This window comes from Eleutherodactylus coqui, chromosome 1, assembly GCF_035609145.1.
Source record: "Eleutherodactylus coqui strain aEleCoq1 chromosome 1, aEleCoq1.hap1, whole genome shotgun sequence".
In the NCBI taxonomy this organism is placed as follows: domain Eukaryota; kingdom Metazoa; phylum Chordata; class Amphibia; order Anura; family Eleutherodactylidae; genus Eleutherodactylus; species Eleutherodactylus coqui.
This window is the reverse complement of record NC_089837.1, coordinates 219,175,570-219,201,443: the sequence shown is the minus strand read 5'-3', so window position 1 is coordinate 219,201,443 and position 25,874 is coordinate 219,175,570. Positions and strand designations below refer to the sequence as shown.

General features: G+C 44.2%; 1 protein-coding gene across 13 annotated transcripts in view; it reads left to right on the top strand.

Annotated features, from left to right (window-relative positions):
• The window catches only part of EPB41L2 (erythrocyte membrane protein band 4.1 like 2), a 143,828-nt gene that overhangs the window by 58,932 nt on the left and 59,022 nt on the right, over window positions 1-25,874 (top strand). For all 13 annotated transcript variants that reach the window (XM_066605547.1, XM_066605548.1, XM_066605546.1 and 10 more), the window contains exons 4-5: window positions 10,884-10,988; window positions 16,438-16,480. In XM_066605547.1, the coding sequence (XP_066461644.1) occupies window positions 10,884-10,988; window positions 16,438-16,480 (148 nt within the window). The remainder of the gene's footprint in view (window positions 1-10,883; window positions 10,989-16,437; window positions 16,481-25,874) is intronic.

Below are 25,874 nucleotides of genomic sequence, written 5' to 3'. Positions count from 1 at the left end.
GCGGCAATTCGCAGCATGTTGCGAATTTAACGCCATTCTCCGCTGTCAGCCTATCTATCAGATAGGCTGATAGCGGAGATCTGCCTGCCGGCTCCTGCCGCAGGATACCACAACGCCTGTGGACAGGCAGCCTAAGGTCTCCTTCTGGAAACAAATGCCTAGAAGATAGTGTAGTGCTGAAGAATGGGAACTAACCTCAGATAGAACGTGGATGCACAGCAAGGGCTCCCAGAAGGTTGTTTTCCCCAGTGTAATATAGGCTATGTATTAGTTCTCCTCTGTTCACATCGGCGCCAAGTTCCATTTGGAACCACTGTTGCTGAATGCTATTAAACAGGACGAAATGGCACAACGTACGGTGCTATTTTGACCAGTGAAATGCTGAATAGAAACCCAAACGGACATCAATATGATCGATATGGTCTGTTTGACTACTGGACGCTGTTTACCTGCTCCTTTAATGTGGTATGAAAATGGAGACCCTTGGCGCAGATGTGAAGGAGCCCTAACTTTAAGTGATGAGGGGCAGGTTATTGGACAGACAGTAATTCCCAAGTACAAGCCTTCCGCAGCAGTTCGGTGTAGATTATGGTCCACAGAGGCTAAGAATATCAAGTAATGGTTGCAGAGCTTCTCCTTAAAGGGGTTGTCCCGCGCCGAAACGGGGTTTTTTTTTTTTTTCAATGCCCCCCCCCCGTTCGGCGCGAGACAAACCCGATGCAGGGACTTAAAAAAAAAAAAACGCACAGTACTTACCCGAAGCCCCGCGCTCCGGTGACTTCTTACTTACCTGGTGAAGATGGCCGCCGGGATCTTCACCCTCGGTGGACCGCAGGGCTTCTGTGCGGTCCATTGCTGATTCCAGCCTCCTGATTGGCTGGAATCGGCACGTGACGGGGCGGAGCTACGAGGAGCCGCTCTCAGGCACGAGCGGCCCCATTCAGAAAAGCAGAAGACCGGACTGCGCAAGCGCGTCTAATCTGGCGATTAGATGCTGAAAATTAGACGGCACCATGGAGAGGAGGACGCTAGCAACGGAACAGGTAAGTGATTAACTTCTGTATGGCTCATAATTAATGCACAATGTACATTACAAAGTGCATTAATATGGCCATACAGAAGTGTATACCCCCACTTGCTTTCGCGGGACAACCCCTTTAAGAACAAATGGGATATCTTGAGCAATGTTCTGTTGCTCAGCCTCCAGCCCATTTGTTACTCCTATTCATGCTAGCACTTTTTTCCATTTTCCACTGGTACAGTATGGTGTGAGGATTCATAGATGGTCTTTAGTGTCTTCTGTAATATGTGAAAAGACATTTTAATTAGCTGATGCTTTGAGTCCTTATGGATTTTTTAAAGTTGTAGTTTAGGGTTGCTGAAGGGTAAAACGAGCAAGTGCAGGCAGAGCATGTCACTGAAATCTGCTTGTGGTGTAAAGCGGACCTCTGGTTTGGAGCAGCTAGATCAAGGAACGATATTGGCAACAATGAATTTGCACTAAACTTTTATTGCTGTTTTTCAGTCCCTGCAGGCGACTTGAAGCGATCACTTGATCACTAGGATAATACACTGCATTACTAATGCAGTGCATTCTAGTAAGCCTATGACTGCAGCCTATTACATGTTGCTGGAGACTGGGTCTAGTAGGAGCTACATGGCGGAAATGGAGGCTTTTGACAGGCTTTCTGGCTACCATGGGAACCCATTGGTGCCTTGCGATTGCACAACGGAGTGCAGATGGGCAACCTAAGCAGATGACGGGGGGAGAGAGCTCCTTCTATGCTGCAGTTGCTATTGATTGGGGCATGGAAGGGGTTAAACTGACAGGATCTGAGGTTTCATCTCTCTCCTGGTGGTTAGAACAGGAGCCTGTCTGTATTCCACTTTAAGTTTTAAAACCCATTTATGACGTCACTAAAAAGCGCATTGGCCGTCAATAAAGGGGTTGTTTCACATAGACCTCTTGTCAGCTCTCCACTATAGCCTATAGGGTTTATGGCTGAAATGCTCCCCGTTATAACTATAACTTTCCCATATGAAAACCCCTTTAAGGGACAGTGCACAAAAGTAGATATTGACTGCCCTAATGCAATGTCAATTGTAACCTTCCAAATGGCCGCAGTAATAGACTCTTTTTCTTCCTCTGAATAGTGCACTTTGAGAAATAATCAAGTACTCTGCAGCCATGGCAGTAAGCGCCCGTTCTGGTATTACCCGAGGACTACGCTACTACCTGCTTCATGTCACACAGCGTCGGTAACTGACTCTCCTGGCATCATGCAAATTTCTTGCACAATATGCCATTTGTAGTTGGTAGTGCAAGGGTGTAATTTTTCCATAACCTGATGAGAAGAAAATAGCAGAGCGACTGTCAGGGAGGCTGTCGCTGACCTATATTGCTAATCCCTTTCAAGTGCTTTATATGCCGTTCATCCACCTGGAAAGAGCCAATTGTGCAATCTGATTACGTGCCGGAGAATAGGTGTATTAATGATCTGAAGATTTGCTGGGGGTTTCTCTTCTGCTGCCTGTCTAGCTTGTACAATCTCTAAAATTAATATTTAATTGTAGCCTTTAAGACCGCCTTGCTCGGCTACATTTTAGTTCGGCACGTCTGAGCAACTGATGCATATTCAAGCTGACACTGGGTTCATAGCTGCTTGCAGTTCAAGACCATTTGTCGCACACCCCAAGGAAATAGCTTCCCGAGATTCTCTAGCTGCATGTGCCACTAGAACTGGATGCTTTTCATGCATTGTTTTTTTATTTATTTTTGACTTAAAGAATATGTCCAATTTGCTTTTGTGTATTTAGGATCAACCAACTGCATCTGTGTACAGAGAGCGTATCTTAAAGATTTTTGCGCAGCGCTTTATTTGCATATGGAATAGAATATCCCTGCGTTTGTGTTGATGGTTGCGTATACTGACGCATGTACTGCTCATTTCATGCACACTGTCATGAACTGGCTGCTTAGTTTCTTCTTTTTTTTTAAACTTCTTATGTCTCCTAGCAACACGCGTGCATAAATGCGCACACTGAAAACAATAAGGCTATATGCGTGTGATACACGGTAAAATAAAACATACTGCATTTTTTTTTAATGCGTGTAATATACACAATAAATATACGCAAGTGTGAAATGAAACCATGAAAATCAATGTACTTTCATTGAAGCCATTCACTGCATATTGTGCAGGCGTAATAGGCAATATACATGCGTTCGTGTGAGCCCGGCCGTATGCAGTTTTTAGTAGAATATTTGTAAATATTTTAATATGCCAAAGCTGTAAGGCCAGATTCCAGTGGCGCTATCCGCAATCGTCGTCTGCAGCAAAGTGCAGGCATTGCGAAGCATGTACTTAACACTTTTTCACTCACACGTACAAATTGTGTATTCTGCCAGCAGAGGAGAAATGGCAGCATGCTCTATTTTGACGTGAACTCCATGCGAATGGCCTCCATTAAAGTCAATGGAGGCTGTCCGACCCGCAGCCCATACGCAGTTAGCATTGCCTATGGGCTGCAGGTATCCACGTCCTCGATTAGTAAGTGCCCGAAAAATACAAATATTAACCCTTTCCAAACCACTGTCTGACATCTAAAGACATTCTGATTGAAGGCTGTACAGCTCTGATGTCAAAAGACGACCGGCAGGGTATTCTTACTGTATATTACTGGCCACTCTGTTGTCGGGGGCCTCTTCAGTATGTCCCATACTGCAGTACTTGCTCTAGCCAGCAGATGGCGCCATTGTATAATGGCAGAAAGAAAAAGCCCTCTAGGAAACCCTGAATCCAAAATTGGATTGCAAAGGGTTTAAAAAAAAATACTGCACATGACCAACGGTGAGCTGCCGCGGTCATGCGCAATTCACAAAATAAAGTGACTCTGCGTTTTTTCTGGCATGTGGATGACCACAGTGGCTCATCGTCTGTCATGCGCAGTAGTTCTTTTTTTTTTTTTTTTTTTTCTTTCTTTAATGTTTGTATTTCCCATGCCATTGCAGCCCATACGCAATTGCATATAGGCTGTAGGTTGGATGTATGTGTGCTGTCTGTGGAATACCCAACCGGGCTATGTCCGTTCCTCACAGGGACTGATGGCAACAGGGCATAATGCAGTGTATGGACCCTTGAGAAGATGGGAGTGTGTGCTGTACATATTGTGCAATGTAACTAGAAGCCCTAGAAATGTCTTCCCCCTTCTGTAGTAATGTCTTCCATTGATTAGAACCAGTCTATGGCTGATCACAGAGTAGAACAAAAGTTGGCTTCTAACTTCTGAACTGTGTAATATATAGTGGTGCAGTCATGTTTTTTATTTTGCGACCATTGCCAATACATTCCATAGACATTGTGGAATCTGTGTACACCCTACCTCGGTCACCAAAGAGGAATTCACTGCTTGTTCTATTGTAGTCAGTTTTTCTCGCCGTCAGCGAAGCCGCACAATAGCGTTAGTGTATAGAAGTCCTACACAGATAGGATGGCGATGGCTCACTGAAGTGACACTGTCTCATGGGGTCTGTGCAGAAGGGCAGACTAGTGTTTAATACAGGACTTCACTGCAAAATGTGTTACATTTCTGGCCGAGATGCTGCATACCAAAAATAACAAGGCGTCATGTAGGATACCTCGGGAGACGGGATTTACTGGCAAACGTAGTTCATTTCTGTACAACCGTGGGGGTTTTGATTCGCAGTTTGGCTTTTTTCTGACCTGAATAACATCTTGGAGGTGAGAGTTTATTTGATTTCTCTTCGGCCCAGTGTCCACAGGCGGATTTGATTTGCAAAACCCGCGTGGGTGAGCCATAGTTCAAGCCGCACCCATAGAGAAGCATGGGGCACCCGCACTTCATTTAACACCTGCGGATTTGATTTTAAATGATTTGCGGATGCCACACGTGGATAATAAATCACAGCATGCTCCATCTTATCGCGGATCACGTGTGAATGTGGCTCCACTCATGGGGGCTTGGGATCTGCAGTGCATCCACAAATACATTTGCGGATTTGAAGGTTTAAAATCAATTAGGTAGGTGTGGTTGCAGATTTTTTTTTTTTTTTTTGCGCGGATGATCTGCTGTGCATCTGTGTACAAAACACAATCTCCCGCAAGCAATAACCATTTAATGACTATTCGCAGTGAAATCCATGAAAAATCCACGCGTGCCAAGGACATGAGGCCTCTGACGAGGTGTTTCGCAGTCAGTGCTCGTCAAAGGTCTCGGACACCAAAGCTGCACTGGGTCACTGCCTTATACGAGGGGCTGCTGCCTTATACGAGAAGGGAAGATGAAACTTTACATTTATTCCACATACTCTCCACTGATTCCAACACACTTCTTACATCGGTATTCCAAGTTCTGTAAGCCTTGCAAAAAGAAGGCTTTTGGTTGGGCCTCAAACCAGTCATCCGTAGCAGCCATGGCATCAGAAATGGTGTGAAATGTGGTACCCTTGAGGTGTTTGTTCAGATTTGGAAACAGATGATAATCGGAGGGAGCGAGATCTGGTGAATAAGGTGGGTGGTTAACCAGCTGGATGCCTAGCTCCACCAGTTTTGCCGTGGTCACTTGTGCAGTGTGAGCGGAGGCGTTGTCTTGCAGGAACAAGATTCCTTTGGACAGCTTGCTGCGCCTTTTGGACTTCAGAGCTGCCTTCAATTGATCCAAAAGTTCAATGTAATGCCTTGCATTGATGGTGGAACCATTTTGAAGGTAGTCCACTAGCAGCACGCCCTCCTTATCCCAGAACACAGACGCCATCACCTTAGTGGCTGAACTTCTTTGGGCAAGTAGAACCACTGTGCCTCCACTCTTTTGACTGCTCCTTGGTTTCAGAGTCATACTAATAAATCCAGGTCTCCTCCATAGTGACCAGTCGATCCAGGAAGTTCTTATCAGTCCGGAAACGCTGACAAATGGACTGGGAAGTTTTCACTTGCATGCTTTTCTCATCTGTTGTCAAACATTTGGGGACCCACTTTGCAGAAAGCTTCTTCATGGATAATGACACAAACACGTTCAGAAGAAGTCCCCATGATGTCTGCTATTCCTTTAGCTGAAATTCGCTGATTCCCCAGTATGAGGTTGTGCACAGTGATGCCTACTTTCTAAGAAAGCCTTTGTTGGAGAACCTGATTTCAGGAATTCTACAGTCAGTGACAAAAGTGTAAGCAGGGTGAACTTTACCCAAATTTACTGCTCCACTGTGAACACAGTTGGTCATAAAAAAGGTAATGGAGCTGTAGTCTTCAAAATGCTTTGTGGACAAACTCAGACCCGGGCCAGTTCCCAAATTGGGGTTGCCAGAGTCTTGAAATGTACAATTATATTTGAGCTAGATACCGTTTGAGTAGACAGCAGGTCAGACTATGGATGACCTCTTCCTACTCCTTACTGTGATTTTTTTTTTTTTTTTGTTTTAGATAAAATTTAAATGGTAAAACATTTTTTCCCCCCTAAATTGAAAATGGAAGATTTTAACATCTAAATGATGTGCTCTTTAAGACTTAATGCTGACTGCGAAATCTCACTGCGGAATTTGACTGTATTTGCAGAATATTCATATTTAAGAAGTTGTTTGACTTTATTTATGCAGACAGGCTTCCCATCTCTTAAAATACCTAATCTGCTTAGACTCTCCTCTCCCAGCTCTCTCCGCTGTGTCCAGGACCACACTCCAAGTCTCTCTTCTGACATAATGTTTACATGCTACAGCAGCCTGTGTCTAGGATGTTACAGGCTACTGCAGCCTGTAAACATGACGTCCGATGGAGACCCGGAGTGGGGAAGCTGGGAGAGAGAAGTATAAGCAGATTTGTTTTAATACACGGGGAACCTGTTTGCTAAAACAAGTCAGACAACCTGGTACCCCCCTTTTTAAAGGTATATCCCAGTCTCTGGAACCACTGCAAATAGGAAACCGAAGCACTCACCATGTCTTTTTCAAAAATTCCCTGTTTTCTTGTAAATGTGTATTATACAGTTGTTTACTGCCTGTTACAAGAGGACTGACCACCCCGCCATGGAGCAGAGATAGCTGGCGCTTGCACACTTCTAACTGAGTGAAACGATCTGCTGGGTGGCCGTGATCTCTGGAGGGCAGGCACAATGGCTCCCAGTCTGGCCATCAGCTACTGCTGTGCTCTGCTGTCTTCTTTCATAGATGGGCTTCTGAGCAGCAACAAACAAGTCCTTTAACCCCTTGAGTGGCACGCCCGGAAATCTTCCGGGGCCGAGCTCCACTGCTCATAGCAACATAGCCCGGAAGATTTCCGGGCTATGTATCACTATGGGAGCTGCAGAGCACAATGTCACAAGCTGTGACATTGTGCTCTGCCTGCACAGACCCACAGAGAACAAAGCAAGGGCTTTGAAAAACCAGCAGAAGATATTGCCGATATGTCGGCAATCTCCCTGCTTTGTTTACAGGTTGCCATAGAGACCATCGGCTTGTCAGAAGCAAGCCGATGGTCTCTGTGGCAGGGAGAGCTTGGTGCTTGGCTGTCAGAGGACAGATAGGTACTAGCTCTTACAGCAGAGATCAGAGAAAACCTCCGATCTCTGCTATGTTAACCCTTTACATGCTGCAGTCTATGTGACTGCAGCATGTAAAGGGCTGTCACTGCAGCATGTAAAGGGCTGTCACCATCGGACCCCCGGAATGTGATCAGGGGTCCTGATGGGTCCCTGTGGAAGTCCCCTAAAGGGACAAAAGAAAAAAAAAATTAAAAAAAAAAATTAAAAAAATTATAAAAAAATAATAAAAACACTTGTCTCCCTTCACTTTGTAAAAAATCAAAAATATAATCACACATGTGGTATCCATGCGTCGTAATGACCCAGAGAAGGAAGTTAATACATTATTTAACCCCTTAATGACATGGCCCCTTTTTTTCTTTTTTCCCCATTTCTTTTTTTCCTCCCCCCTGTTTAAAAAATCACAACTTGTCCCGCAAAAAACAAGCCCTTATATGGCTGTGTCAATGGAAAAATGAAAAAGTTATGGCTCTTGAGACGCAACTGCAAAATTAGTTGAAATTCAATGATTAGACCATTTTAAAAAACCTGCCCTGGTGGGCACGACAGGGTGGTAGGAAACCCGCCACTCAAGGGGTTAATGTTGCTGCCATGGTTCGTCCCAGTTGCCTGTTCATGTATGTAAGATGGGTGCCAGATTCTCCAATACTCGATGTGCTTAGTCTGGGATACTCCCTCAGCTTTTGGGGCAAAAGACCCACATGGATAGCTGGAGCATAGACCCAATGTTGACATCGCGAGCACTGGTCCATCTGAGGAGGGGAAACTGCAATATATTAGGCATGCATAGTAAAAACCTTCCAGTGAACCACTTTAACGGCTTAGTGACCTCATTATGTAGTAGGATTTGAACATCTGTAAGGGTGGCAATTGCCTACACCAGGGTTTCCCAACAGGTCCTGTTTTCAGGATATCCTATAGTAAGAGCACCAGTGGCAATGTGTGAGGAAATCCATGACCTGTTGGGGTGACTGGAGGACTGGGGTTGGGAATGGCTGGCTTATATACTGTAGCTCTGTAGTGCTTGGGTTGTGTTACTGCAGACACAAATTTGTGCTATTACTAATTCTGTTTAGAATAGCATATCTTGGCTTTTGTAGACCAGGCTAATAGCAGCACACTTGTCACATATACATGCCTAGAATAGGGATCTTGGAGAATTATTTTTGCTTTTTAAAAGCTAGTCATCTGGGACCCCACCCTCCAGACCTGTTATGGACTGAGGCCTGCCTCACACAGGCACTTTTTACCACAACTAACACTGTGTTTTCAACGCCGTGGTAATCTGGGTATGACATTCCCATTGAAATCAATGGGGCCTTGCTGAAATGTTTTATTCTATAATTTTTTTTTTTTACTTAGATAGTAAAAAGAATAATTACTTACATATGTTCCCCATTATGTCATATAAGACCTTTGGGTACATTCACTTTTTTTTTTTCTTATTTTTCATTTGACGTTTTTCCACAGTAGCTGGGGCATCCTTAGAAGCCTCAGTTAAAGGGACAAACATCCCTTTGAAGGGAGAATAGTCGCTGGCAGAGCTGATCGGGGTCTGCTGTGACCCTGTAGCTCTGCTATGCTAAAGGGCACCCGGCGGTCACCGACTGCCTGCTCAAGAAGAAGGATTTCCATTTTCACTCTTTAGTACATGTGTACTAAATAAAGGAGGAGGCAGCAAGGGTTAAAACTCTTCCTCCTCCTGGGTTATCAGCTGTGACTAACAGCTGACAACCCATCCTGTTTTTGATTGATTGCAGAAGCACAGGCTTTAATCCCCGCTGTAATTTTACATATGGCTGGGCTTTAAGCCCGGGACCAAGTGCTGTATATTTACAGTGCTTGGTCCTTAATGAGTTAAGTTATGACCTTTTTTGTAGCTTTTTTTTCTTGCTGTATTGTCTTTTTCATGACTGAGATGTTTTAGAATTGTTTTGTTTTAATGTTTGATCCTTTGCAACAGATGCTGTTGTAAGTTGGTGCTAGCGAGCAAATAAAGGATGGGCAGTTTTGTCTTTCCTTTCTCAGTTTTTATGCTCTCAAAGCACAACTAGAGCATATTAACTCTTTGCATGGAGCATTACCCTTTTCTAGACCGTAGGGTTTTGTAAGATCTGCAAAGAATTAAGCCCATTTTGGCATTGTTTTGTAAGACAGTAATGCATATAATGTGAGGATATACTCATTATGAATGATTGGACATGAAGTCACAGATGTTTGGAACTGTAGGAAAGCAAAAGAAAAAAAAGATGGCGTTATTTACAAAATCACAGTTTGAGGTTTTTCTTGTGTTCGGTATATTACAAAACACAGCCTTCATCTGGAAGATCGTCAAATGGCTTTGTAGTCTGTTAGGAGCTTCTTAGAGGTGCTACTTAAGATAACAGAAGGGGTTGTGCCACTTCTAGCTTTTGGATAGGTCATCAGTAGTAGATAAGCAGGGCTTTGCCTCCCAGAACCCCTGGTGATCAGCTGTTTCCCCCCCCCCAGACCAGTGTCTTGGTGATATACTCCCAGAACAGACGGCTCTGTACGTTGCACAGTGACTTGGGTGGTGGCTGCATCCCATGAACAATATGCTGGGCTGTCTACTTACAGCAGCAAAACGGCTGCATGTACTAAGACATCGGCCCGGAAGAACACCCTGGGTCACGGGCTGCCGATCACCCCCACCGACCTGCTATTGAAGGCCTATCCAGAGGATGGGTCATCAATAGCTAGAAGTGAGACAACGCCTTTAAAGAGGTGTCTGTGGGTTTTTTTTTTTTTTTAACTGATGACCTATCTTCTGGGATGCCCATCCATCAGCTGATCGTCCATCGCGCTTTCAGTGCAGTGGACTGGACATTGTGGTCACTGATCAGAGGAGGAAGTGAGAGCTCAGGCTTCACCCCCGCTGATATCAATGGGAGCGCTGTGCTCCTTTCATACCTCCTGTTCCTGCCATGGTCAGGTCTGGATGTGATGCCCTGACCATGCCAGGAGTAAGAAGTGTAATAGGAGCGCAGTGCTCCCATTGATTTCAATGGGAGTGAAGCCTGCGCTGCTATTTTCCCCTCTGACTAGTGGGGATGACGTCCAGCCCACTGCACTGACAGTGGGGCGGACAATCAGCAGATAGATGGGGGTCCCAAGGGATAGGTCATCATTTTGAAAAATAAATAAAAGCAAGCCCTTTTTAAGTGAAGCTCCTTCCATCTGTGTGTGGATGGAGATGTAATATATTTTTACACCCCGTTGTACAGGATCTTGTAGTGTGTAGGATCCCGGCAGTGTTTTAGAAAGCCTGTACCTGTGATGTTACATTGATTAACAGACTGCTTCTCTTTCAGAAACGTGCGAAGGGCCAGTCGTTGCTTCTGAAGGTCTGTGAGCACCTCAACCTACTGGAAACGGATTATTTTGGCTTGCTCTACTATGACAACGCAGAGCAGAAGGTATGGTCATCTGAATATCGCTGCCGAAATAAATCTTCAGTATTATTTCTGACATCATAAGACCCACATGTCAGAGGTGACATGATGTAAGGTTAATGTGGGTCAAGTCTGTTTGTGAGCTTTAGTGTCCCAGATTGCCCTTGCCTTGATTGGATTGTGTCAGATTTACTGCTTTGGTAGTATGCTGTCCATATTGGCAAACATTGTAATTATGGCCACATCCTTAAAGGGGCTTCCACATCGCTGATATTAAGTGTTTTCTGTCTGCTAAGAACACAACTAAAGGTTAAAGTAAAATAACTAATGTCTTTTGTTTCTGACTCTACATTCTTTTTACCTTCTGTTTCACTTAATATGGATTATTGTACAGATGGTTTTTATATTACATTTTTAGCAGCGGGGTGGACATATCCCTGCAAGAATGTCTGTCCTTACAGCAGAAATAGGCTGGGCTCATACAACTGTATTTTAATACGCACCGCAAAATTTGCAGCGTTTTGCACGCGTATGCTTGGGTATGTACTGCGTATGTTGCATGCAAAAATGAACAAGCAGGGAATGATGGCAGAAGGTTCCCAACTCCATCGAAACACCCTATTGATGCTCGCATGATTGCAAAGGCGCCATTTTCTTATGCTTTCCTGTGTTGCTAAGAGTTGTGCTCTGAGAATTGTATCTTCACTAGAGGATGAGGCTCTCTTGGCTAGGCCTGCTTTTCCCACCCTTGCACAGCCACATCCGATGCATCAGAGCAATGAGTTTACCCATGTCAAAAGTAGCCGTGGTAGTAGTATTATGGCCTCCAATATCCACAGGCAACAGGTTACGTACGGGTCGCTGGTCCCTACATGCTGTCCTGAATGGTCTGCCTACAACTTCCGGCTTTCTTTTTAAACTTCCTTCGCATGCTTCTAGGAACAAAGCACATTGCTAATATGCAACGTAACTGCATATGCATTATGTTTGGAAAGAACAACAGGGCAGTAACATGGTAATGCACAGAAAAATACAATATGCTGCAGTCTTTTTATTTTTTTTAACACTCGTAACGCGCATTAAATATACGCAAGTGTATGGAACAATGAAAAGCAATGTACTTTCATCGACCCCATTTTGCACGTATTATATGCTCGTGCATTGCATGCGTAATATGCAATTAAAATGCGTTGATGTGAATCCACACTTGCTGTCATCTCTTCAGAGCATGTCCCCATCATCTAATTTGCTGCAACTGCAAGAAGCGATTCTGCACATGTGCCAGTATTCCTGCAGAACCATTTGAACACCTCATGGAACCCGTCGTGCAGTTCTGAAGGCCCGAGAATGTTCAGTACATTACTAGTAGTGCTTTATACATTGTGTCACTACTTTTCTTGTAACGTTTATCATGCATTGTCATCAGCTGGCTGCTTTGCACAGCTCTTGTCTGATGCTACTGTGCTCTGTAACTGTGCCTGGTTATTGCATAGGAAGCTATATATATCATTTATTTTCCTCCTGTGAACACTGTTGCACACTTTCAATGCAAAAAGTTTCACAAAGGACAGTACAATACAAATTGTTTGTTTTTTTTTTTCACCTTAACAAAACCTCATTAATGCAACACTTTTGCAGATATTTTTCACAGTTTGTATGTTTTTTTTTCTGGATTTTTGCCACCGATTCCATCCTTTGCAGTGGAAAGGATAAAACCCACATTAAGACATGCAGATTTTGCGGTGGATTTGGCAGCAAATCTGTTTCAGACATCAGATTTATAACCTTATACTAAATCTGCTGATGTTGCTGTGAGGGGTTTTATTGAGCAGCGCTCATTGCTTTAGCAGTGTTACCTTTATGTCTTCCCCTGGTCTGAGATATTGCTGCACATTCCAGCCTCTTGCCAGAACATATTCTTGCTGCTGTTTTCCCCCAGGGAAGCTCGGAGCTTGCTGCTATGTGAATTTGACACATTTTAATGCTTCAGTGGGCTTCCCTGTGAGATGCTGTAATAGGTCTTGATGTTATGAGTATCTCTCATTCAGTTTCCTTCCATTTATGTCACTTGTTCGGAGTCTTTAAAAAAAATATACAGAAGTGTGTTTTTCTTCTTGGCACCGATTCTCTCTGATTCAATTTTTCCTGTCGGGGTTGTTGCCTTTCTAGATTAAAATGCCTCACTTCTGTGACCTTCAGCCAAAGTTGTGTTGAATGCTGAATGATCTGTTTCACTTGTCCCAGTGCAGTCAGTACAGTGACCCATTTATGAGCCAGCTGTTGTGCTGGATTGCAGCTGCAGAATGGGTAAGATGAATGCCAGGCACTCTTATGTGTTGAGCACCACAGAGACACCCAGACATAATTGTCAAAGTACCAGAATGTGGGGATCCCAGCAACCCCTAACATCAGTATTCTGTGCTGCTCATACATTCAGGCTCTAGTTAAATGCTACATACATGCCAAATTACTGTATTTTTGTACTTGCATAGTCTAAGGTGCCAACTTGTATGTGAAATGCTAATTCAAGTCTTAAAGGGGTGTTCAAGTTATTGCATTTTTAGTTAGAGGGGTTGTCCAGTTATAAATTATTAGTGGCCAATCTTCAGGATAGGCCAAAGCTAGTAGATTGATGAAGCTTGTTGATCAGGTTTGCTAGGCCATTGTACACATGCACTCAACTGAGCTTTGCAGGAAGTAGACAGCTCTATTCCCTCTGCAGTGGTCAAGCTTAGCATTGCAGGCTAAGTTCCCATTGAAGTGAATAAGAACTTAGCTTGCCATATCCTGCCTGGCCACTGCAGTAGGAAAGGAGCCGTCTGCTTTCTGCAGATATCTGCTCAGTGCACAAGTGCTTCAGCCCAGCAAACAGCTGAACGATTGGCAGGGTTCTGTTGACCAGTACCCCATATACTACTATACTTTGGATAGGCCATTAATTTGGACAACCTCCTTTAAACCTAATCCCCATGTGTAAAATTAAGCAGCTAATACATCCCCCAACTGCCTACTGTGTCAAACGCCACAGCCGTTCTGGGGATGCTCTTATGGGACGTTTACAGGCTGCAGCAGCCTATATATGGGATGTCACATGCTGCTGAAGCCAATGAGAGCTCAGTGATCAGGCTGTGTATGGGATTTCACATGCTGCTGCAGCCAATGAGAGCTCAGTAATCGGGCTGTGTATGAGATGTCCCATGCTGCAGCCAATGAGAGCTCAGTGATTGGGCTGTGTATGAGATGTCTCATGCTGCAGCCAATGAGAGCTCTGTGGTCAAATGCTGAGTTTTATGCTTTGGCTATAGCAGCCTATAGACAATACCTCAGAGAATAGGCCTAGAGCTGCATTGCTGGACACAGCAGGGGGCCGGGAGGGTGGAGTATAAACCGCTTTATTATTTTTACACGTTTAACTAAAAATTTCAGTAACTCACACCCCATTTAAATGGTGAAGTAGTAATTCTAGAATCTCCCCACTTAGCAGAATTACTGTACATTTCCATAGACACAAATGCTAGCACCAAAAACAATTGCTTCCACACATTTTCTGGTCGGCCCAAATGTTTAGCAGCAGGCCATGGATGGCACCTTAGAGCTTGGAAATGGAACAGATTGTCTTATGAGTCTGAGGGTACATTTGGTCATGGCTGTTATGGTAGCAATTCTGGTTATTGTATAGTTTAATACAATTTTCTAATCCATCAATAAATTAGCATCAAATATAAGAAATTAGACCTTTTGGTTTTAACTAACCTTACTATTTGGGGTGCTATGGACACAGTAAATTTCCTTTTTTTTTATTTTGGCTTCAGTGTAACCTGATGATCAAAAATTTTGGATTAGTTTAATGTACAAAGATCATGAGATTTAAAGGGGACCCGTCACCAATATTTTACCATATAAACTAGTCTTAGCTATAGGTAGGCGATTATATGTACATACCATTTTGTGTCTCCACCTCCAGGGTCCTGCATACTGGCGAGAGCGATATCTGGCTGTTCTTCATTCCCCTGGATGTGAGGCATTTTCATGTGAAGACAGCCTGACATCCCTGCAGGGGTTCCCTTCAACCCATTGCTTTCAATTGGAGGAGAACATTGCGATCTCCTGCCTCTGCTGTGAAAGCTGCAGCAGGGAGTCCCCTCATCACTGAATACCCTGGCGCTGCTGTCAGTGTGCAGTGATGAGGGGACTCCCCGTGGGGGATAAAGGAATCCCCTGCCACTACTGTGACAGCAGAGCCAGGAGATCGCGATTTTCTCCCACTGCTTTCAATGGGGCTGCTGCTGCTTTGAGAACAAAGGTGAAACCCCTGGCTGAAGGAATCACCTGCTGCAGCTGTCACAGCAGCCGCAGGGGATCGCAATCTTCTCCCATTGAAAATAATGGGCAATATCGCAGAAAGAAAGGAGATGCTGCGATTTATTTCACGCAGCATCGCAGGTGTGAAAGCATCACAAATGAGAATGAAACCATTAAAATTCATTGGTTTCGTAGTAATGCGCTTTCACTCGCTCTCGCAACGCAAGAAAAACGCTCGAAACCCTGCCACTTGCATGATTGTCTCCAGCTTGGAGTTGGAAAAGTTGTGCTTTGGATGTGGGGTGCATGCACGGTCTGTGAAAAGCACGACTGCCCCAGCTTGGGAGTTGGAGAAATCCTCATGCAAGACGCAGAGTTCTAAGTTTAACACAGATACATTTTCAGCCTTTTCTCTGCTCAATCTTTTGCATCTGGTCCTTTGACATATCACATTAGATTGCAATTCTATTGCTAGTAGCAAATGCCAGATTCTGTATATTTGTATTCCAGATTTAAGGGAACTTGTCATGCTGAAAATGCAGTGTTATCTATATACTAAGGATGGGTTTATCAGATTGATATAGTTTTCAGTGCCAGGGCAAAGGGATCCTGGTACCCTTCGCACATCGGAAAATAAAATAGTCATGTGAGCATATAGGTGCATGTCTTTCAGTAAGAACAGGTCCGTCACACGTTTCATTGATCACTGCAGCTCCACTGTCATTTTGCCACAGTTTGTAACAAAAACGCAATGAAAATGGGCTGTGCGTTAAATCCATGTACGCACGCACACACACACTGTCGTAGAACCAGTAGTGTTATGAGAGAAGATTTAGGATAGCTTCTGATTTATTCATATTATTCCCTGCTATTTCTGTGCTTAGGAGTCCAGTGGGCGGGCTTATCAGTGATGTATGTACACTGAAATGTTGAAGGCTGCCAATCGCGGTTTAGAACCACCCACTCCAAGTTTATAAGGAATTGTTCTCCATAGGATTCTAGACCGCCCTACCCAACGCCTCCTGCTCTAGAACATCCTGCCTGCTGTCACCATTTGCAGCTGACTGCTTCTCTTGAAAGGAATTTTATTGTATATGAATACAAAGCAACAAATAATGCTTGAGTTAAATGTTTTTTTCTTATCCGGAAGTTTTTTTGTTTTTTATTTCAGAACTGGCTGGATCCTGCAAAGGAAATAAAAAGACAAATTAGAAGTAAGTATTGACCTTGCCTTTTGACCTTATGAAGGTTCATTTAAAGTGTAGATCTAATTTATGATGCACTTTTACAGGTAGTAAAGTGATATAATACACTTAAAAGGAAGCGACTAAGTATAGCACAGGTCCCGCTGAGTCCGGGTAGTACCGGGCTCCTCGTTCACATGCTGTCACGCCGTCTATCAGTATGACTCTTCAGTCCTCAGGGGGCCTGTCCTAGAAGCACCAGAGTTTAGTTTATGGTGCTTATAGGAGGCAGCAGGTCCCCTTTTAAATTGATTTTGCTTCTGAAATTCTTGTAGTGACCTTTTTATAATAAATAGCTCCATTCACAGTTCTGCGGATGATGATGGGGAGCAAACAAGTCTATCAACAAACTCAAGAAAGTTCTCTTGAACCTGCACTATGGGAAGGTTAATTATTGTTACCTTAGATGTTTGGTAAAGTTCAGGCCCCTTTGTCAGTGGGTATGATATTTTTAAGATGGGTAAAACTGAATTTTTAAATCGTTGATTAATGGCGCACACACAACAAGCCTTATATTGTGGCATACCAGTTAGGGGCGCCAGTCAGAGAAGAGCCTGACATGTAGCCAGTATCTCTTAGGCCACTCTGACATACACTTTTTACTGCGATTACCCCAGTATAACGCTTCCATTGATTTCAATGGGGCCTTGCAGACCTGTGATTCTTGAGCGTTGACTGCTTTATTTTTCAGCATTTTCAAGCTTTTTAAAGCACCAAATTACCAATCACAATGATGGGGTGCATTAGAAATCGCTGTCTGACGCAATAACCTGTGTCCGAAAACGGCGGTAAAATCGTGGCGTCTTGCCTAATTTATGTGTGAGAGTGGCCTTAAGGCAATTTACAGGAAAAGGCATGTCAGGAAAACCTATTAATCTACCATGGGTAGAAATGGCTCTGGAGAAGCAGGGGGTTAGTGGTCTCACACGAGCCGATTTCTATTGCGGAATCCGAGGTCGGCGCCTGCAGGATCTGCTGCAACTGGCATGCATTGATAGGCATGTAAAAATAGCTTTTACTTTCACATTCGCAAAAACAAATTGCGTGTTCTGCGAATAGAGGAAAAATCTCAGCATGCTCTGTTTTGCTGCTGATGGCCGTCTGACCCATTAACATTGCAGATAGGCTGCAGGTACCCGTTCCTCACCTAGTGACTGCGTGGGAAATACAAATATTAAGAAAAAAAAATCTGTACCGCGCATGACTGACGCGAGCGTCTGCAGTCTTCGTAGTACAGAAATAGCAGGTACGTGGGATCGCTGGCCGTGGTTACAGCCAGATTCCGAAATGTGGAATCCGGATTGTTCGTGTGAACCTGGCCTGCTACTAATGAGACCTCTGTTGCGGATGGGAGCTATAAAGGATGTGGCTGATGGAGAGGCAGGTGCGTGACACAAATACTGCCATTGTCTCCTATTGGTCCACAGACATGACTGATACTTGCACACTAGGCTGGGTTAGTAGCCATAGAAATGAGGCATTTCCATTGTGTTGGCTGATACTTCTGTGCACATTTTTAACACAAGGGAATGAAATGGCTACTGTATGTGTAGCTGCAGGCTAGAGGTTGTAGTGATGTGACCTATCGTACAGAGCGTGACAGGTTATGGAACAAAACTCACCTCCCATCTTACATGGCTGTCTCTTATCTTAATCGCCCATTTTAATCATACTCTTAACCCCTTAAAGGGGTTGTCTCGCGCCGAAACGTTTTTTTTTTTTTCCCATAGGCCCCCCGTTCGGCGCAGGACAACCCCAAAGGATGTGTTTAAAAAAAAAATTTTTTATTACTTACCCGAATCCCCGCTCTGTGACGTCTTCCTTCTTCCTTCTTCTTCCTTCACCAAGATGGCCGCCGGGATCTTCACCCACGATGCACCGCGGGTCTTCTTCCATGGTGCACCGTGGGCTCTGTGCAGTCCATTGCCGATTCCAGCCTCCTGATTGGCTGGAATCGGCACACGTGACAGGGCGGAGCTACGAGGACCAGCTCTCCGGCACGAGCAGCCCCATTCACCAGGAAGAAGACCGGACTGCGCAAGCGCGTCTAAAAAAGCAAGAAGACATCAGAATTAGACGGATCCATGGCGACGGGGACGCTAGCAACGGAGCAGGTAAGTGAATAACTTCTGTATGGCTCATATTTAATGCACGATGTACATTACAAAGTGCATTAATATGGCCATACAGAAGTGTATAACCCCACTTGCTATCGCGAGACAACCCCTTTAAGGTAGGGTCAACATACCCAATGGATTTGAATGGACCTTGTGGCTGCAAATGTAATCTAAGTGTTCAGTAACCACAAAAGGCAGAAATGCGTCAGGTCTGATTTTCACATTTTTGCTCTGTGTGTATGCAGAGAAAAGCTTAAGACGTAGACGCAAACATGTGCTCAGCCATTGCTGGATGCAGGCCACAAGAGGGTCCTTTTGGCCTCCTTCTGGTGCGTATACATCAGTACTCCACTTTAAAAAATAAGTAAAGGAAGGCCTAGCCAACTGATGTTCCATTCTGTGGAGACCAGTGAACTCGCATGTGTTGAAATGTATTTGGTTTAACAAGGTGGCCTATGGATGTTGGTCTCCACTGTATGGCTTTCCATCAGAAGCATTAGTTTAAAGGGGTTGTCTCGCGAAATCAAGTGGGGTTATACACTTCTGTATGGCCATATTAATGCACTTTGTAATATACATCGTGCATTAAATATGAGCCATACAGAAGTTATTCACTTACCTGCTCCGTTGCTAGCGTCCTCGTCTCCATGGTTCCGTCTAAATTCGCTGGCAGCTTGCTTTTTTAGACGCGCTTGCGCAGTCCGGTCTTCTGCTCTCAGCACGAGCCGCTTCAGCCTGCTAGCCGCTACAGCTCTTCTGCGCATGCGCAGACGAGCTGTCACTTCTCGGGAGCGCGCTGGAGCGGCCATTCTGTACCATCCTCTCTTAGAGGAAGGTGCAGAAACTTGAGCCGCCCAGGTAAGTGATGGGCCGGGGGGGCTGCTGCTGGGCCGGGGGGGCCTTCGTCTGTTGTCAGGGGTCTAGCGCCGGTTACCTGCTGCCTGGCGGTGGGTGACTGTGTGCCGTGGTCGGCCGCGTTCAATCCAGGGGTCCGGTCGGCGGCTGCGGGGCGTCTGGTTGTCAGGGAGACACAGCTGGTAGCGTCTCGGGAGCGCGCACGTCGGGCTACAGCAAGCGACGGGAAAAAAGCCGGCGGCCATCTTGGGAAAATTTTTATAAGTTGCTGAAACGCTGGAACTGTAAGTACAAACCAGCTATAAAAGTCATTTACAGGGGGGCTTAGTAATGTATGGTTAATAAGGGGGACTGGGCAAAAAAAAAAAATTCTCTGCTTCCTCGAGACAACCCCTTTAATGAATACATGGTGTTCTTTCTATAGCTTTTCATGATGTATATGTTAAACGGATGTATTTCTAGCTGACTGCTGCCACCGTTTGTGTAAGTGTGCAGCACAGGCTGATGGGAGCCTGATGCAGCTGATTAATATTCATATATATCCTGCTGTCCTATTTGCCGCGAGTATACGCGCGGATGGCTTCCATTGTGGTCAATGGAAGCCGTCTGCCACGCTATACTTCCGCTGTAGCACAGCGGAAGTATAGCATGAATATGTGCCCGGCGCATGCGTGCTGGAGCGTCATGTGGGACTTTGCGCAGTGGATCCGGAGGTAAGTATGGGGTCTTTGGGGGACGCAGTGACCGACTCCGCTGCAGTATTCCGCTTGCGGAGCCCGTCACGGCTGTGTGCATAAGGCAATAGCAGGGCACAGTTGTCAGTAACCTGGAGGCAGGAGGAAAAGTGCAGAATACGAGCTACAGAATTGGGTTCTTCACAGCCGAGACCAGTTGTAATAGATTTCTCAAACTGGTAGTTTTGTTGTCCTTTATGGTCAAAAAAAAGCATTTCGATAAGTAAAATAAAATCTTGTAGATAAACCTTTTATTAATGACTAACAAAAAGATGATGTTACAGCAAGCATGTGAAGAGCCTGATGAAGAGCTCTAAGTAGTCTTGAAAGCTTGCTGCAACATCATTTCTTTTTCTCAGCCATTAAAAGATAGCCATTAAAAGATATCCAATCTACAAGATATATATTTGTTTCACTTACGGAGAGCAATAACCTTTTTATTTCCTTTTATGATATGCAATGGCAGGGTGAGGCAGGAGGAGGATGATTGTTATTGGCCCTAGTAGTGAATTTGTGCTCTGCTAAACAGAATGAACAGTGGTTGGGTTCAAGTAAAATGTTACTTCATGGAGGGACTACAAAAGGCACCGTGAACTATGTGAAGACCCTGCCTGTATTGGCTCTCGGTTTAGATTTAGCTGCTATACTCTTTACTAGGGAAAAGGGAGGCTTCCATGTTCTGTGTTCTGCTCCTCGCATATCTGGAACTGATCCACGGTGAATACAAACCCCTCGCAGATGCTGTTGACCTCTGCACATTCTTGAATTCTGTCATCACGAGATGGTTGAAGAACAGAGTCTCATGTTGCAATGCATAAAAAATACTCTAGGGATCTTGTGGTTTAGAAAGAAGGGGAAGAAGCATTAAAGAGTGGCTTTACTGGGAAGCTTGTAGTATGTATATTATATCTTTTATGGGCTCGCGACTAGATGCAGCTCTGAAAGGGAGGGTAAAAAAGATGAAGTTCTAAAACTTCGGCTGCTCAACCCTCTCTCCACCCAATTTTGTTAATTGATGACACATTGTTTGGCTGTTCTCTATAATGTATCTTTCACTCCCACCCTTTGTGCACACACAGACATAGCGGTGGAACCCGGCCAGATTCACATACCCTCATCTGGAAGAAATATGGGAGCAGAACTCCTATCTGAATGATGTTGGGCTACATTTGTGTTGCTCTTAACTAAAGCGGAGTAATTTACACACGAGAGCAGACTGCAGAGGAATAAACACTGAGCGTTATCCCTCTGGACATACCAATAAAGACTTATGTTGTATACAATAATTTGGTGAACATGCGTTGACCTTTGAAATCTAGCGACTGTCTCAGCCGTGGACTGTAACGGGCTGCCGTGTAATGTATAGCCCGTGTGTACTCCTCAGATTCTGTCTCTACATTGGAGCCTGGGTGACTGCATTTCCCTTTGTGATGCTTTTCTTAGCATGATTGTTTCTAGGCGATTATGATTTTTCCCCAGCTAGGGCTATGATGCAGCATCTGAGCATTTTGGCTGTTTGCTTGAGTTCATATTCTATTCAACTTAAAAGGATTCATCTAAGAGCTCAGAGCTGGTCATTATCAGATTCATGTGGAAGCGTATTTTGCGTTGGCGTTATTTCTTTTTCATGAAGCCATTTTTCATCCTGGAGGAGTTGTAAAGGCCCTTTTAGATACGAGAATTGCTCAAAAATCGCTCAAAGACGTCTTTTAAATGATTCTCGTTCTGTCTAAATGCAGGCACTTCGTGCATGAGTCTCTGATTGCTGAATTCTAGCTTACTAGAATTGAGTGATCAGCTGTTATTAGTAGAGCAGGCTGTTATCAGCCAACTCCACTGATAAGATTCTCTGTGCCTGTGTCCTTCTGTGAATTCACAGCAGGGCAAAGGCTGTAAACTCGGAGAACACTACAGCTGTTTGCATATGCAAAGCAACTGTATTGTTCTATTAGTGGCCACCACAGTGTCCAGCTCTGCTTGCATATTCTATAGTAGCTAATTGGCTACTATAAAGTATGCAAAGACGATTGCTCAAAGCTGTCACTGAAACTGTCAGTGTAAATGGGGCTATACCCTATCAACATTAACAACTTTTTTTTAGAGAATTCTTGCTGGTTAAAATCGGACAGAGTAATTTAGCAGCAATCTACATGGATAAGGCTCTTTTTACTTCTATGTCTTGACTTCCATTTTTAATGGAAACCATTAGGTAAAAAGAAAAAAGTTTTTAGCATGGTGCTAGCCAGTAGAGCAAAGTGGGATTGTTCTCCGCAAGAGAGACCAAGTAATCTTGTAGATATACCTTTTAAGGCCTTATTTACACGGGCTACAAAATTGCACAACTTTGTAGCCCATAGTTTCCTATGGGTTCTTTCAGGCTACAAAACATCTCTCGTGAATGAATACATACATATGCATGCATTTTTGTAGCGCAATTTTGTAGACCGTATGAATAAGGCCTAATGGCTAACAAAAATACATGCTATAGCGAGCTTTCAAACCTACATGGGGTAGCCTGAAGAAGAATCCTGAGCGGTTCGAAAGCTCACTATAACATGTATTTTTCTTAGTAAGAGAAACCAAGTAATCTTGCAGATATAATTCCTTTTAATGGCTAACAAACATACCTGATGTTATAGCGAGCTTTCGAACCTCTTAGGGTTCTTCTTCAGGCTAGCCCAAATATAGGTTTGAAAGCTTGCTATAACATCATGTACTTTTGTTGGCCATTAAAAGCTATCATATCTACAAGATTAATTTGTTCTCCCTAAGAGAAACCATTGCATAATGGAAACCATGACGCCGTACCAGGTCCGTTGCACAGCGGACCCCATTGACTAAAGAGGTCTGTGTCATGGGGTGTGATGTTTTGATAAGAAAAATAGTTAGAATATAGTTCTTTTTGATGATCTAGATAATCACAATGTACGCCAACTAACAGCCCAGAATGCTAATGATTAATGGAAAACAAAATCTGCTGTTCCTTAGCACTTTCCCACCCTATCCTTTGAATAACCTGGGCTGTGCTGTAGTATGGAACATCCATGTCCTGTGGATGGCTTATTAATGGAATTTAACAGTATTTCTGTACACAATGAAAAGCTGTTCGATTTTCTAGCTATTTAAATATACTACTGGAGAGAGGGGGGGGGGGGGTTGTGTGTCTATCAAATCACTTCCACAACATGCGCATTTTTGCATGGAAATTTGTGGTTTCCTAATATTCTCTCCATGCTGCACACAACCTATACGCCTGCTATTATAATTCACTGCAAGTTGTACTTGCACAAATCCGAAGTCTGCCGCTTCTGAATTCACCTTTTAGGCCTCATATCCACGGGCGGGTCGGATTCTATGTGGTGAATCCCGCACGGAATCAGCCCGTATCCGCAGCCCATGAGCCTTGCGTAGTCGTGTCTTGCAGGCTGCGCCAACTGTGTGGACCTCGCTACTTCCAGGTTCGCTGTACTATCGTCGGACAGGCTTGCCGTCTGACATGCGCAGTACAGTTGTGTGTTTTTTTTTTTTTTTTTTTTAAATCTCCTGCTTTCCTGTGGGATCGATGGAAGCCGTCCATGCTGCGATTTGTTTTCCGGACCAGAAAAACATATTTGCATGCTTTAATTAAGCTGCGGACATCCATGTCACCCTATGGGCGACTTGGCACCCTTGCAGATTCTGTAGATCAGGCCTAAAGCTACTATCACACATGCGCTTGTAAAAACACTGAGTTTTTTTAACGCCGTGTTTACTGCGTTTTCAGCTGCATTTTGACAGCGTTTGCATTTTGAGCACAGTTATAAATGCAGCCAAGCAAGCTGATGCTGCCAGAACTAAAAAAAAAACGCAGTCGAAAACACTGTAACCACATTGACCGCATTTTCAGCAGTGCTGAAAACACCTCATTCATTTCTATGGGCAACGCATCACCTTTTCAAACGCAGAAACATAGTTTTTAAGCGCTGTCTTCTATTTTCATGCGTTTTTGCGGTTTAAAGTTCCATACGTTGCCCATCTAAATGAATGGGTGTTTTTCAAATGCTTTCTGTTCTATTTTCATGCAGTGTTTTTAGCACATGTCTGAGAAGCCCCTTTGAAATCAATGGTAGCATTTGACAGTGTGTAGTATTGTGTGAGAGTGGCCTGAGGCTGTTCTTTCACAGCCGAAAAAAAATCACATGAGATTTGCGCATTACTATGAACCCCATTATTTTGATTGGGGTCATACAAGGAAGTGATTATTTTGCGGCATGTCTTATTTTTGGGTGTTCCCTTGCATTGCCCAGTGTTATCAATGGGGCCGGCAGCAGCATCGCACCACCTGCTAGGTGCACACAATGCGATGTAAGGTTTCCCCGTCAAAAACAATGAGAGAAGCTCTGCGTTCCTCCGCCGTGGCTGACCGCTGCGGTGGAGCATCACTACTTCCCTGAAAAAGGTTGTCTCGCAAAAGCAAGTGGGGTTATACACTTCTGTATGGCCATATTAATGCACTTTGTAATATACATCGTGCATTAAATATTAGCCATACAGAAGTTATTCACTTACCTTCCCTGCGCTGGCGTCCCCGTCTCCATGGATCCGTCTAACTTCAGCGTCTAATCGCCCGCTTAGACGCGCGTGCGCAGAAGGGTCTTCTGCCTTCGGCTCGGTTCGGCAGCAGCGGTGTTCTGGCTCCGCCCCCTTCTACGCGTCATCGAGTAGCTCCGCCCCATGACGTGTGCCGATTCCAGCCAATCAGGAGGCCGGAGTCGGCACATGTGGTGGGGGCGGAGCTACGCGATGCCGCGTAGAAGGGGCGGAGCCAGAACGCCGCTGCTGCCGGACTGAGCCGAAGGCAGAAGACCCTTCTGCGCAAGCGCGTCTAATCAGGCGATTAGACGCTGAAGTTAGATGGAGACGGGGACGCCAGCAACGGAGCAGGTAAGTGAATAACTTCTGTATGGCTCATATTTAATGCACGATGTATATTACAAAGTGCATTAATATGGCAATACAGAAGTGTATAACCCCACTTGCTGCCGCGAGACAACCCCTTGAAGTACTGAGAGGCGGTATTGATAGGAAACTCACATATTGGTGAATGTGATATTGCACCTGATATCGCACTCGCTCGTGTGAAGTTAGCCTAAATGTTAACTTATAGTTATCCAGAAAACTAAAACCTTTTAAGCTTGCAGGTCTTACAGCCTTATAAGAAATATCAGAATATTTTATTTAACTAGAAGTTAAATATTAATTTAGGTGTTTGCTGATTTCTCTGCCCTTTTTTTACTAGGTCAAAATTTTATTCCATTAACAAGATCCGATAAGATTTGCAATGACAAAGGGTTTTTGTAGAAATTGAAAAAGTTTGGGAGTGTTTATGTCCCTATTTTACACTAGTCTTGGCTAGATTGACTTACAAATCCCAATATTATTGCTCATATGAGTAATTAGTTTTTCAAGGATTCCAACAATTTTTAATGGTTTTAAGTAGGTTGACCGAGAGTCAAATTTCAAAATGGTCATAAATAGAAATCCTTACACAATACTATAGTAAGCCCATCCATCATTGTTCCTCTTGATATTCTGCTCTTAGGACTCATGTCCATGGGCAGGCCATTTTTTGTTTTTGTTTGTTTTTTTGAGTGCTTTGAGCGGTGGAAGAGAAAGCTA